Source organism: Canis aureus, chromosome 12, assembly GCF_053574225.1.
Source record: "Canis aureus isolate CA01 chromosome 12, VMU_Caureus_v.1.0, whole genome shotgun sequence".
NCBI lineage: Eukaryota > Metazoa > Chordata > Mammalia > Carnivora > Canidae > Canis > Canis aureus.
The window spans coordinates 26,881,968-26,896,466 of NC_135622.1; the positions used below are offsets into that span (position 1 = coordinate 26,881,968).

Here is a 14,499-nt window from a genome sequence, read left to right on the forward strand (position 1 = left end):
GCGCCTTTTATTCTTGTGATTTATTCATTCCATAATCTGTGGTGACTGTGTCACCTACTCTCCTTCACCCATTTTGTCCATTCCCTTATCCCTCCCCAAATATTTTTAAATGATTTGTGAATTCTTCTATCTATATGAGGCATCTCATAACAGGGTAAGGAAAAAGAAAAACAAAAATCTATGGAATACTTATATGAACTAGACATTCTACATAGATTACTTTTCACAACCTGGTAATATGGATAATCATATATTTTACAGATCATGAAATGGATACTCAGAGACTTTAGGACATTTCTCTGAGATTAAATAAGAAAATAAAAGGTACAGCAAAATTCTTTCTGGCTCCAGGGCATAAATACAGGCTGTTACGCTACATTTTGCCAAACATTTAACAGACCACCTTTGAAAAAATTAATGTCATTTCAGTATAGTTTACATACAACATAATTGTATGTTTTTTAACATTTTACGTTGAAATATATATATTTACAGGCAGTTGCAAACATTTTACATCTTCTATAACTATGGTAAAACATGTATAAATTCATGTAACCACTAGTGCACCCAAAAGACTGTTTCAGCACCACAAAGACCACCTTTATAGTCACACTGTTTGGTGCTGGTCTCAAACTATCGATGGTGATGCTATGAGCTAGGGGTGCCCATACTGCCTGTACTGTGAGCCCCCATAGACATTTCACCTTCTGGAGCCAATGGTGTGGCTGAACTGGCCCTTGTGGTCCTTATTATGGTAGCAAGACACACCCCATCAACAGCCATCAGGGAACTTTGAAAAAACAAGGTTTATTACTCACAAGTCTTGGAGAGTATCCTGCTTGTCCCTACTTGTCCCAGGCCACACAGTGAGATTGTGGGTAGAGAGAAACAAAGAGAGTGAGGACCTGCAGCTCTGCCTTTATTGGGGTCACGAGTGGGGGGCCTGGGGTTTCTCAGGTTCACTCTTTGGGGAGTGAAAACATGGGAGGGGAAGGCAGGGTTACTCAGATGGTCAGTTATCTAAGTCACCCAGGGCTTTCTAAAAGCGGAACTTCACAGGTGGGGCGGTTTGGCTCTTTATCTAGTTGTGTAGTTGGCAACGTGTGCATTCGAGATGGATGTCTTTGAAGCAAAAAAGCTTAAAGGTGGGCACTTACTTTACAACCAAATAAAGCTGATTGTCAGACATTGACGCTACACACACCCACACCTCTCCCCTCTGCCATTTCTAAACGCTGGCCTCCGTTAATCTGTTCTCCAGGTCTATAATGTCATTTGACAATGTTATTTAATTGAAATTGGGCAGTATGTGACTTTTTGAAGCTGGCTTTTCTTCCCTCAGCATAAAGCTCTGAGGCCCATCCATGTTGCTGTGTGTATCAATAGATTATTCTTTTATATTGATAAAATATAAAAGTTCCACGGAATGGCTGTACAATTTGTTTTGCCACTCACTCACTGAAGAGCATTTTAGTTGCTTCCAGTTTTTATTAGAAATAAAGCAAAAAATAAAATGTTTTGTGAACAGTTACATACCAGTTTTTGTGTGGATATAAGTTTCCATTTTTCTGCCCTAATATCTGGAAGTGCAATTACAGAGTCATAATTATAGTTGCATGTTTAGTTTATTTAACTAAAGTAGTTTGCTAAACTACTTTTTGGAGTGGTGTATTATTTTATATCCTCACCAGCAGCGTAACAGGGATCCGCTTTCTTCACATCCTTGCCAGCATTTGGTATTGCCACCCATTTTTATTTTAGCTGTTTTAATAGGTGTAAAGTGATATCTCAATGTGGTCTTAATTTGCATTTCCTAATGGCTAGTGAGGTTGAAAATCCTTTTGTGTGCTTGTTTGCCTTCAGTATATCCTCTTCAGTTAAATGACTTCATGTCTTTTACCTGTTTTTTTTTTAAGATTTTTTTTTTTTTTTTTTAGATTTTATTTATTTATTCATGAGAGACAGAGAGAGAGAAAGAGGTAGAGACACAGAAAGAGGCAGAAGCAGGCTCCATGCAGGCAGCCCGACATGGGACTCGATCCCAGGTCTCCAGGATCAGGCCCTGGGCTGAAGGCAGCGCTAAACCGCTGAGCCACCAGGGCTGCCCAAGATTTTATTTATTCATTCATGAGAGACACAGAGAAGCAGAGACACAGGCAGAGGGAGAAGCAGGCCCCCTGCAGGGATCCCAATGCAGCATTCGATCCCAGGACCCCAGGATCATGACCTGAACCCAAGGCAGATGCTCAACCACCCAGTCACCCCTACCCATTTTCTAATTGGATTGTTTGGTGTTCATTTTTTCTTTTTCTTTTCTTTTTCTTTTTTACTGATAAGTTTTGGGCATTCTTTATATATCCTAGATATGTGTCCTTTTTCAGATTGGTAGTTTGCAAATATTCTCTTCTAGTCTGTAGCTTGTCTTTTCATCCTTTTCATATTAACAGCGTCTTTCACAGAGCAAAAGTTATTAATTTTGATGGAGATCAATTTATCGATTTTTCTTTTGTGGATCATATTTTAGGTGCCACGTGTAAGAATTCTTCACCAAGTCCTGGGTTCTGAAAATGTTCTCCTATGTAATTGTGGTATTGTGATATAATAGGAAATAAACTTTGGCCTTTATCCATTGACACACAACTCCTAAAACCCTTGTAATTTCCTAAGTGATAAAGAGCAATCAGAGCATCTTTTGTTATAGTATTTAGTTTTTGTTCCCAGCTCCTGAAATAGCTGGAGAATATAAAGGTGAAAGAAGTATCTTGTGTTATTCATTTACAATCCCTTTTCATTCACACCGGAGGTCAGGTTAATGAAGTGACTTTTAGAAAGCCCCTAAAAATAGTGGGGGTGGGGAGGAAGGGGGAGGCTGAGGTTGGGGGCTGAGGTGGGGATTGAAGCTGGTTGCCAGGGAACCAATCATGTGATTAGAGGGTTGGAACTTTCAGCCCTACTCTCACCCCGGGGAGGGGAGAGGGGCTGGAGATTGAGTTTAATTATTATTATTTTTTAATTTATTTAATTCAATTAATTAACATATAATGCATTATTGGTTTCAGAGGTAGAGGTCAGTGATTCATCAGTCTTCACCAGTGCCTATTACATCACGTGCCCTCCTTCATGTCCATCACACAGTTACCCCCTTTATGTCCATCACACAGTTACCCCCTCCCCCCACCTCTCTCTCCTCCAGCAACCCTCAGTTTGTTTCTTATGATTAAGAGTCTCTTATGGTTTGTCTCCCTCTCTGATTTCATCTTGTTTTATTTTTCCTCTCTTCCCCTATGATCCTCTGTTTTGTTTCTTAAATTCCACATATGAGTGAGATCATATGATAATTGTCTTTCTCTGACTGACTTATTTCATTTAGCATAATATCCTCTAGCTCCATTCACATCATTGCAAATGGCAAGATTTCATTCTTTTTTTCTTTTTAAAGGTTTATTTATTTATTCATGAGAGGCACAGAGACAGAGAGAGAGAGAGAGAGAGAGAGAGGCAGAGACACAGGCGAGGGAGAAGCAGTCTCCCCCAGGAAACCCGATGTGGGACTCTATCCCGGATCCCAGGATCACCCCCTGAGCTGAATGAAGGCAGATGCTCAACGCTGAGCCACCCAGGCATCCCAGATTTTATTATTTTGATGGGAGTAGTATTCTATATATATATATATATATACACACACACACACACATATACATTTTTATAGCACATCTTTATCCGTTCATCTGTCAATGGACATCTGGGCTCTTTCCATAGCTTGGCTGTTGTGGACATTGATGCTATACACATTGGGATTCCAAAGGTGCCCCTTTGGATCACTACATTTGTATCTTTGGGGTAAATACCCAGTAGTGCAATTGCTGTGTGATGGGGTAGCTCTATTTTCAGCTTTTTGAGGAACCTCTATACTGTTTTTCAGAGTGGCCATACCAGCTTGCATTCCCACCAATAGTGTGCGAGGGTTTCCTTTTGGAGACTGAGTTTAAACACTAATGGCCAGTGATTTAATTAATCATGCCTGTGTAATGAAGACTTCATAAAAATCCCTAAAATAAGGGGTTTGGAGAGCTTCTAGGTTGGTGCAAGTGCTGAGAGAGTGGTGCCCCTCGAGAGGACATGGAAGCTCCAAGCCCTTTCCCACATACCTTACCCTATGTATCTCTTCCATCTGGCTGTTCCTAAATCGTATTGTACTGAAAAAATTGTACTAAAATTGTACTGAAATTTTAACGTGCTGATTTCGTCCTTTATAATAAACTGATTTCATGAGTTCTGTGAGCTGTTCTAGCATATTATTGGACCCAAAGAGGGGATTGTGGGAACCTCCGACTGATAGCCAGTTAGTAAGAAGCCCAGGTGATAGTCAGGGACTTGTGATTGGCACTGAAGTGAGGGCTGTTTTGTGAGACTGTGCCTTTCACTTTCTACTGTGCTTACGCCAAGTAGATCAGGTCAGAACTGAGTTATATTATAGGACACCCCGTTGGTGTCTGCATATAATCAGAGAACTGGTCAGGGTGGGGAACACATCTGTTGTCATAAATAAGGTATGGAGAGTAGTTGTGGATCAGAGAGGAGAAAGGGATTTTCCTTTTAGTGATCTTCTGAAAAATTTTACTTGTATATTTTACATTTAAATCTATGAGCCATTGTGAATTAATTTTTTTGTGCAAAGTGTGAGGGTTAGATTGAGGGTTTTGTTTTTGTATTTTTGTTGTTGTTGTTTTGCTTAGGGTTATTTGTGGTAGGCTGACTAGTGGCCCCTCAAGGAGATCCAAATCCTAATAACTGGAACCTGTGATGTTACCTTATATGGCAAGAGGAATTTTTGTAGATGTGATTAAGTTAAGGTTCTTGAGAGGGGTGATTATCCTGGATTATCTATGTGGGCCAGGTATATCCACAAGGCTTCTAACAAAAGAGAAGCAGCAGATCAGAGTGAGCAGTAGGAGATGTGACCACGGACCAGGATGTTGGAGTGTGTAGAAAGGAGTCATGAGTCAAGATATGCAGGCAGTCTTTACCGGTGAGTACAAAGACAGGATGAAGTATTAGTTCTTTTAACTCAATTCTTTTTTTCTTTCCATTACATCATATATTTGTGTATGATGCTATATGTTAGTCATATACCTTATATATGTTAAATCACATTTTGGTAAGCTATAAGCAATTTCTGGGCTGTACTGAAATTTTAACGTGTTTAATTTTGTCCATTTGTCATCCATCCATCCATCCATTCACCCATCCAATAACTACCTACTGAGTGTCTAACTGGTGCCAGTGTAAAGCCCTAAGGATACTGGCGTAAGAAAGGTAGGCTCCACGGAGGCCTGGGTGGCTCAGTGGTTGAGCATCTGCCTTCCACTCAGGGTGTGATCTAGTGGGATCAGTCTAGTTTGAACTGCAAATACAGTAAGGGGATCCGGATGGAGTTCCTCATTGGGTTCCCTGCAAGGAGCCTGCTTCTCCCGCTGCCTATGTCCCTGCCTTCTGCCCCATCTCTCATGAATAAATAAATCTTAAAAAAAAAAAAAGAAAGGTAGGCTCCAGTCTCTGAATCAAGGAGCTTGCCCTCTAGTGGGCAAAAGTAGGCATAGGCATATACTGTGTACCAGTGTGAAAAGGAGAGATGGGGTAAGTTTGTTCAGTAAGTGAGGCCTGAGCTGGATCTTAGAGGATGAGGCAGGAGTTAGTCAGATGACAGTGAAGGCTGGGGGGATAGCAGGGTTGTGGAGAGGACACCGTAGGCAGAAGCACCAGGTCTTGCAGAGGCATGAAGCCATGACAGAACATGGCGCACTGGGGAAACCTTGCTGGCTGGCTCTGATTGGTGCTTGGTCACTGAGGGTGCTAGTGAGGGAGGAGAATGCTTAAGGAAAAGGTAAGGGTCCACTCACGGAAAGCCCCTGCATATCTTGTTAGGAAGTTTGGCTTATCCTGAACACAATGAGGGGCCACTGTAAGATTTAGGCAGGGATAACGTGATCAGATTTGGTTTTTAAAAAATTGTTCTGATGGTTATGGAAGGGAGTTGAAACTGGGGAAAGGGAGAGAAATTATGAAGTTGCTGTGGTAATGTATAATTGACAAGTGCCTGGACCGGGGCAGGACTATTGGACATAAAGACAGGGTCTTGGTCTTGGTCTGACAGTTACAAGAGAGGTAGGACATGTGGGTAGAAAGTGATGAGTTGGATACGGTGAAAGAAGAGACTGTTCCTAAAACCCTGTCTTGGAATTTGTTTATTCATTCATTACAATGGTTCTGTTTGTTGGTTGCCTGAATATATCATCTGCAGGGAAATAGAGACGTGTCCAATGATCTGGTGTTGGTTATGATAATATTTCAGTAAGATAGCATTGTGGATCAACTTTCCCTTGTTTTGTGTAAAATATCTAGAATGGAAGTTGCCTACAAAAAAAATTTTTAATTTCAGCTATTTTTTCCTTTACCATATTGCTCATTCACGGACTGTGTCCTGACATTAGCAGAGGGTGGTTGTGTAAAGAGTAGATGACAACCCATTTTAATATTGTATTGATTGTTTACTGTATTTATAACTCTACCTGTTTCAAGAAGGAATTTGGAACAGTCTAGTTTGAACCACAAATACAATATGGATGAACATAGTAGATACAAAGCAAAAGATTGATAGTCCTGGTTCTCCCATTCACAAGTGGCCATTTCCCTTTTCAACTTCCCAGTGTCCATTTCTTTTTCCTACCCAGTAACAGTACCCTAATTTTTATTACACCTTTCCTTCCCACAGGCCTTGGGCCAAGGTGACTGTAGCTTCTAAAGAATTTGAAACTGAAACTAAACAAAACCCTCCCCACCTCTCACATCTGCCCCCTATTGGTTCTGAATGAGTATATTCTCTAAATTGGTCTAACCACAGTAAAGCTGAGGGCTTTTGCTTAGAGGGTAGGAATGTCTGGAGACACTGTTGGTCACAACTGTGGGGTGTGGGAGTGCTACTGGCATCTAGTGAACAAAGGCCAGGGTTGCTGCTGTTCTTTACAACAAAGAATTGTGTGGTTCAAAATGTCCATAGTGCCGAGTCTGAGAAATCCTGTGCCAATTCCCTGTAGTTTTAGACAGATAGCATCCATGGGAGCCTTGACATTGGCATTGTAGGGAAAATTTTGTGTGTATATCTGTGAGAAACTCTGCATTGTCTAGACTGTAGAGGACACTCCTCCAGGTTATCTGATTCTAAGAAAGCTATTTTGCAATAGCAAACTGCAGGCTATAATAACTAACAATAATTCAAAGTCATTCTTGTCAACCATCTGCTTGTCTATAGTCCTCTATAGTCATGCAAAGTCTATTCTGTCTAGCAGGAATTCAGTTGATGTCCCTGTCCCATTGTGGAGTATATTTGCTTTGCCCCCACTGGCATGTTCAGTTAAATATCCCAACTCCATATAAGTTTGTGATTTTTTTTTTTTTACTTTTCCTTTAAACTGGTTGTAATACCTCACCAATTTTTTCCTTCCTGACAACAAACAATGCATTCGTTTTTAACCCATTTTAAGCTACTTTACCTTTTAAAATTATTTTATTTTATTATTTTAAAGAATTCTCTGTTAATAGCATCACCTGTCTTTGAGGAGCTAAGGGAATGAGAGCACTTCAATTGGAAGACGCTCTGGTTTCAGTAATGGAGGCAGGACCCTGGACTTCCATGAAGCTTCAGAACAATAGGTATTTGTCTGTGTAGCCCATTGCTATATTCCTGGTGTCTAAGCAGCACCCAGTAGTAGTAAATGCTCCATAAATATTTGTTGAATGAATATATGAAACAACCGAATTGACACTTTCCGTTTAGGCTGAATAGATTGAGAAGAAAAAGGGAGAGAAAAGGTATGTTCTCTGTGGGAACAAAGGAGGGGAGATTTCTTTAAGGAGAGGGGAACATTGATAATGGGAAAACATTTGTGTTAAATTTTGTAGGGTCCTAGCGAATTTGGGCCACCTTACATTGCTGGTAGCTGTTTTATTTGGTGCATATTGCATGATCCAGTCTAGGCAGTTGAGCATAATTTCAAAGAACAGGTGGTGACTTCTCTCCTTTCTGGATCGTGTGACTTTGGGATAAGTGTATTTATTTCAAAGGCTTTTGGGATAAAAATAAAAGGCATTAATAAACTATGTAAGGTGCAGCACTACTTATATTTTTGGTCCAAGGTGAATATATAAGAGGACAACTTCAACATACTAGCAATAATAGGAAATGCACAAAAAGTAGGAAATGCTTGTTTAAATCTACCAGCTATGTTCCATTACTGAAGAGTGAAAGGTTTGAGCTTTTGAGAAGACTGATCATAGCTTTTGTTGTCCAATAGCTGAAAGTTCTCCTGTTAACCAGGAGAGTACACAGAGATTTCTTGGGACCTGAGCTATAAGGGAAGTTGTTACAGATGGTTCTGGAAAATGCAAAAATTAATCTAGACACAGAACTTATACCCTTCACAAAATTTAACTCAAAATGGGCCATATACTTAAATGTAAAATGCAAAAGTATAAAACTAGGAGATAACAAAAGAAAATTTAGAGGCCTGTGGCTTTGGCAATGATTCTTTAAATGCAGCATCAAGAGCATGATCCATGAAAGAAAAAATTGATAAGCTGGATTTCATTAAAATTAAAATGTTCTGCTCTGTGAAAGACATTGTCAAGAGAAATAGGAGACAAGCCACAGACTGCAAAAACATATATGCAAAAGACATATCAGATAAAAAACTGTTGTGTAAAAATATAAAGAACTCATAAAATTCAACAATAAGAACATAAGCAATCTGATTTAGAAATTGGCCAAGTACCTTAACAGATACCTCACTAAAGATCTGCAGATGGCAAATAAGCATATGAAAAGATATTGCTATAAAAGACATGTCGTCATATGTCAATAGGGAAATGCAAATTAAAACAACCATGAGATACCATTTATTTTTTATGTTTTTATTATTTTATTTTTTTTAAAGATTTTATTTGTTTATTCATAGACACAGAGAGAGAGAGAGGCAGAGACACAGACAGAGGGAGAAGCAGGCTCCATGCAGGGAGCCCAATGTGGGACTCAATCCCCCCCGGGTCTCCAGGATCACACCCCAGGCTGCAGGCGGGGCCAAACCGCTGCGCCACCGGGGCTGCCCCCATTTTTTTATTTTTATTTTTATTTTTAAAGACTTTATTTATTTATTCAGGAGAGAGAGAGAGAGAGAGAGGCAGAGACACAGGCAGAGGGAGAAGCAGGTTCCATGCAGGGAGCCCGACGTGGGACTTGATCCTGGGTCTCCAGGATCAGGCCCTGGGCTGAAGGCTGCGCTGAACCGCTGAGCCACCCAGGCTGCCCATGAGATACCATTATACACCAATTAGAAGGGTCTAAATCCAGAACACTGACAATACCAAATACAGGCAAGGATATGGAGTAACAAGAAATTATCTTTCAATGTTGATGGGAATGCAAAATGGTACAGCCACTTTGGAAGACAGTTTGGCAGTTTCTTACAAAACGAAATCTCCTCTTACCATATGATCCAGTAATTATACTCATTGGTGTACCCAAAGGAGCTGAAAATATATCCACACAAAAACCCGCACACTGTTTATGGCAGCTTTATTCATAATTGTCAAAAACTGGAAGCAAATAAGATGTCCTGGGAGCAAATGGATAAATAAACTGGGGTACATCCAGACAATGGAATATTATTCACTGTTAAAAAGTAGTGACCTATCAAATCATGGAAAGACATGGAGGAAACTTAAATGCATACTATTAAGTGAAAGAAGCCAATCTGAAAAGGCTACATAGTGTATGATTCCAACTATCTGATATTCTGAAAAAGGCACAACTATAGAGACAGTAAAAAGATCAGTGGTTTCCAGGGATTAAGGGGGAGGAAAGGATGAACAGGCAGAGCAGAGAGGATTTTTAGGGCAGTGAAACTACTCTGTATGATACTTCAGTGGTGGATACATGTTATTATACATTTGTTGAAATCCATAGAATGTCCAACACCAAGGGCGATGTATAATACAAACTGTGGACTCTGGGTGATAAGTAAATGTTAGGTTCATCGACTGTAATAAATGTATCACTCTGGTGGGGGATGTTTGATAATGGGGGAAGCTATGCATGTGTGGGAGTAGGGAGTATACATGAAATCTCTGTACCTTCTGCTCAATTTTGCTATGAATGTAAAACTGCTTTAAAAAATAAAGTGTATTATAATATTATAATCAAAATGTCTGAGTCACAAACCCAATAAATATTTAGATTATAATTTAGAAAGAAAATTGAACCCTGGGAGAGCCTGGACTTAACCAACCTAAGAAAAACATGCTGAGAAAGTTAGCAACTTTTGTTTTTATCCTCCCTGTGATAATGAAAACAATGCTTGTTTCCTGCACCTTCTTTTCTCATTAGTAGAACTTTATGTCAGGCCACTTAAATGGTGTTCAAAATGTATCCTGCTTTTCTAGTTTGGGGGGAGAGGTGGCAAATGTAGTTGACCTCATGTTTGTTCCTCTCCTCCTTGCACTCTGCCCATGCATGGCGACACCAGGCCCAGCAGCCTCTACCAGAAGTCCATCCCCTCTAAGCTCTGGCTGCCTTGAGCCAGGGATCTCAGCAAGGAAACAGTTAGTGTAAAAAACATCAGGAATGCTTTGTAGAGTGTCCAATGTCTGTGGTGTGCTTCATACTTGCCAACAGCCCCAGAGTTACAGGAAAAACACGTGAGATGGAATTATGTTGGTCTATTGTTTTATCATTGATCTTAGTAAAACTATTTCTTAAACTCCTAAACTGCTTGTAAGCTAATAAAGAGGGAAATTATTCTGTACCATGCCTGAGGTGGAGTGGAGATGAGGGTGGGGAGTTGGAGAATGAGGAGAAGGAGGAGCCAAACCGGGCTGGTACCCTGTATTCATTCATTCTGTGAATTCAGGCACACATTAGTGAACAAGAGAGGCAAGTTTTGTTTCTATTCTAGAACGGGGAAATACAGGCAATAAATAAGCAGATTACTTAACATGATGATGTTCAAGCAGAATGGGACGATATGATGGGCATGAGGTGGGGACTTGGCGGCTGAGAATTGGGGCAGGGGTACTTTATTAAGCATAAAGGGAAGAGCACAGAGCAGAGACCTGAATGAGGTGAGGAAGCCAGCTGTGATGGTCTCTGGCTAAAAGGTACAGTCCATTTTAGAAAGGGGCCCTCTGTTTTTTCTGGAGAACTCATTTATATACTGAGGTAGCAGAACAGGTTATTTTCTTCATTTCTTGCCTCCTTCTTGAAGTGAGATACAAACCTATCCCTTCTTTGGGGGCTAGGTACCTGGTAAATCAGACTGATGTTGCTCAAGGTTTCACAGAGACAAATTCTTGGTGTACACTGAGACTATATATAGTGTCTCTCTCTCTCTCTCTCTCTCTCTATATATATATATATATATATATATATATATATTTATTTATTTATTTATCTCCATCCTGAGCTAAGGAATAGGATAAGTGCTTTGGGCTTCAAAGGGGAGAAGGGCAATGCACAGGCAATAAGGGGGCAGAGAGCAGATGTTGGGTAATTAGATGTTCCCTCTGCTATACAGATGTCAGATAAAATTTTTCATTGGTAATGAGTCTCAATCTAAGAAAGACACTCAATTTAGATACCTCTAGGCAGTCGAAGGAGGAACAAAAGTTTCTCTTGAGTCCTCAGGGTCTGGATTGCTTTCAGCTTATCATAGGCCACATGACAAATTGGCACATTTTGGGGACGCCTGTTCTGAAACCGTTCATTAGTCAGCAAGGATTGCCAGGGCTCTGCAGGCATACTTGTATGTATGTATGGGTCCAGACTCCATCGTGGGATAGTAAGCCATCCCAAACTGTCTGATGTAGAACCACCTCTAAGGCTCGCAGTTCTAAACTTGTAGTCCTGGGGCTTCAGTTCTGATGATAAGATTTCAGCATGTAACAGCACTCCCATCATCTAGGGTTAACTTGTTTCATGCTTATGCGCTCCTTGCTTGCTGACCAAAGTCCCTTGATCTATAGCAAAACCACCTTCTTTTCCTTGAGATTTGCAGACCACTGGCCTTGAGGAATGAAGGCCCAGAAGATAAGGCCTGTCTACATTCGAAAACACTACCACTGACGCCAGCAAGTCCTTCTAGGGTTATGTCCACATATGACTAGCTTCCGGGGCACCCGCTTCTCTGCACATAGCCCCCCTCCCTCTTTTAATGTCTTCCACTTTAAAACACTCCGGCTTCGCCTGATCGGGGAGGACCATCTTTGAGACCGTAGTCTATCACCCTCCCAGGTTGCTGGCTTTCTGAGTAAAGCAACCTTTCTCGCCCCCCCCCCCCCCCCCCGTCCCCATCACTTGTCTCTCGAATGTTGATTTTCCAGCAGGGGGCAGCTGAACCTGAGTTGTTCCCTGTCCAATAACAAGCCTGCCAAACCGCATGTGCGTTTCGCTGGGGAGTGTCTAGAAAAGTCACTCTCAAAAGGGGGCGACGTCTACCAGAACAGCGACTGGCCTCAGGACTTGTCCACGGCCACTTTCTTACTGGTAAGAAAAACGACAAGATCAGCTCCCATTCCCTTCTCGGTTGCGAGGGCGGACGAATATCCCCGGGACCCACGCAAGGGCAGCGTAAACACAGCTCTGCTAAGTGTCACAACTAGATTCCGATCTCGGCCCCAGCGCGCCCAGGCCCGTCGGCGGCTATTTGCGTCCCGGTCGCTCAGCATTGTGGGACTGGTAGTCCAGGCTGGTGCGTGGGTCTGGACTGCCGAAGCCATAGAACTACACTTCCCAGCAAGGACCCCAGCAGTAGCTGGCGCGGGCCGTGTGCGTCAGTCACCCGACTTCCGGACGAGCCGGGGGCGGGACCGCGGCGGAGGCTGGAGCTAGGCGTCGGGATGCAGCGCCCCGGGCCCTTCAGCACCCTCTACGGGCGGGTCCTGGCCCCGCTGCCCGGGCGGGCCGGGGGTGCGGCCTCTGGCGGAGGCGGGAACAGCTGGGCCGTCCTGGGTTCGCACGTGCAGCCTCCTGGGCGCGCGCAGTCCGGGACCCGTGCGGGCATCGTCAACACAGGAACCTACGGCGGAGACGCCAGCAGCGCCTGCCCGGCCCCCTCTACGATGTCCAAGGCCGAGGAGGCCAAGAAGCTGGCGGGGCGCGCGGCGGTGGAGAACCACGTGAGGGTGAGCGGCTCCCGGCGTGGGGCTTCCGCGCTCGGCGCGATGGGCTCGTGTTGCGCGCTCCGGCTGCTGCTGGAGCCAGGGCGAGGGCTGCGTGAGAGGGGAGAGGGTGTTCCCTGCACCCGGGTTTAGGGCTTCCCTTCTCCTTGCTTCTTAAACGTCTTTTAGATGTGAGATCGATGGGGGGCGGGCGAGTCTCCCCAAAAGTTGAGCTTTCTAAAGGACTCCTTATCCGGCCGGGTAACACTTTGCAAAGTGGCGTCTGGTGGTGCCTGATGTGCTTGGAGTGGCGCTGGAGGGGATTTGCCGTGGGGCTTCTTTACTAACAAATGGAAAATGGTGAGTTCTGGGGCTGCCAAGAGAGCCTCACTTCTCTTTACTACGCAGGGAAGCCGGTGGAGAGCTGGTTTGAAAATCGCTTTGAAATTTCACAACAAGGAGGTTTATCTTGAGCTTGTCGCCCGCCCGGTCCTGAGTGTGCTCGCCAGTGAAGGAGACAGCCAAAGAGGGGAGACCTGGGCTTTAAACCTCCTGCCTTTGACAGGCTGGGTGGACCCATGAATTCTGGAGAAAAAAAAAAAAAACTATTCTTTAAGGTTAGGGCACAAAGTTTAGCTGTTACCCGCGAGGTCGTGTTGGGTGTGGTGCTATTCAGTGGAGTCTCTTAACCTGAGTGGATTTATTGTCATCTGTCAAGTTAATTGTCTTAATTATGGTACTTCCGTGGAGCCAAGTGGAGTATCTCTGCCCTTTGGTGGAGTTTCCTTGGCTTTGCTGGCCTTTTGTCTCTTCTGTTTCTTAGAAAGTGGTTTCAGATTCCCTTTCTCCTCTCATGATAGTTCTTTACATTTGTTAATGCTTCGGTGTACAGAGTTACTTCGCATAGATGATGTTTGATCTTCCGTAGCTTGACCAAGTGGGAGGGACCCAGTGTGACAACCTGTGGGTCAGCATGTGCTGTAGAAGGAATGGCAGAGGATCCTCCGGAACCCAAACGGAGTGACTGCTGCTCCAGTACCCTTCCACCAGTTCCCTAGCTGCTCTGTTTTTGGTGTAGTTTGTTCCAAGTCTGGTTAGTAGTGGAGTTTTCTATGGGAATTCGCAGAGACAATGCAGAATGTGTAGTCTGGCTCTACTATTAGGATTCAGTGTCTCTGCTATAAAATTGGGACAGTAACCTGAAATTTTTAAAATGTCTGTATAAAGGGAATGATTAATAGATGGGTGAATGAAATCTGTACAGCTAGAGAAGTCTCATATCTTAGTATCCCT

The 14,499-nt window shown here is 42.8% G+C and overlaps 1 protein-coding gene across 3 annotated transcripts in view; it reads left to right on the forward strand.

Moving 5' to 3' along the window:
• The first annotated feature begins 12,617 nt into the window (after positions 1 to 12,617).
• The window catches only part of RPIA (ribose 5-phosphate isomerase A), a 30,515-nt gene continuing 28,633 nt past the window's right edge, over positions 12,618 to 14,499 (forward strand). The window contains exon 1 of one of the 3 annotated variants that reach the window (XM_077843223.1): positions 12,618 to 13,230. In XM_077843223.1, coding sequence (XP_077699349.1) covers positions 12,946 to 13,230 — 285 coding nt within the window. In that variant the 5' untranslated portion in view covers positions 12,618 to 12,945. The remainder of the gene's footprint in view (positions 13,231 to 14,499) is intronic. The other 2 variants (XM_077843224.1, XM_077843222.1) reach the window with 2 other exon arrangements.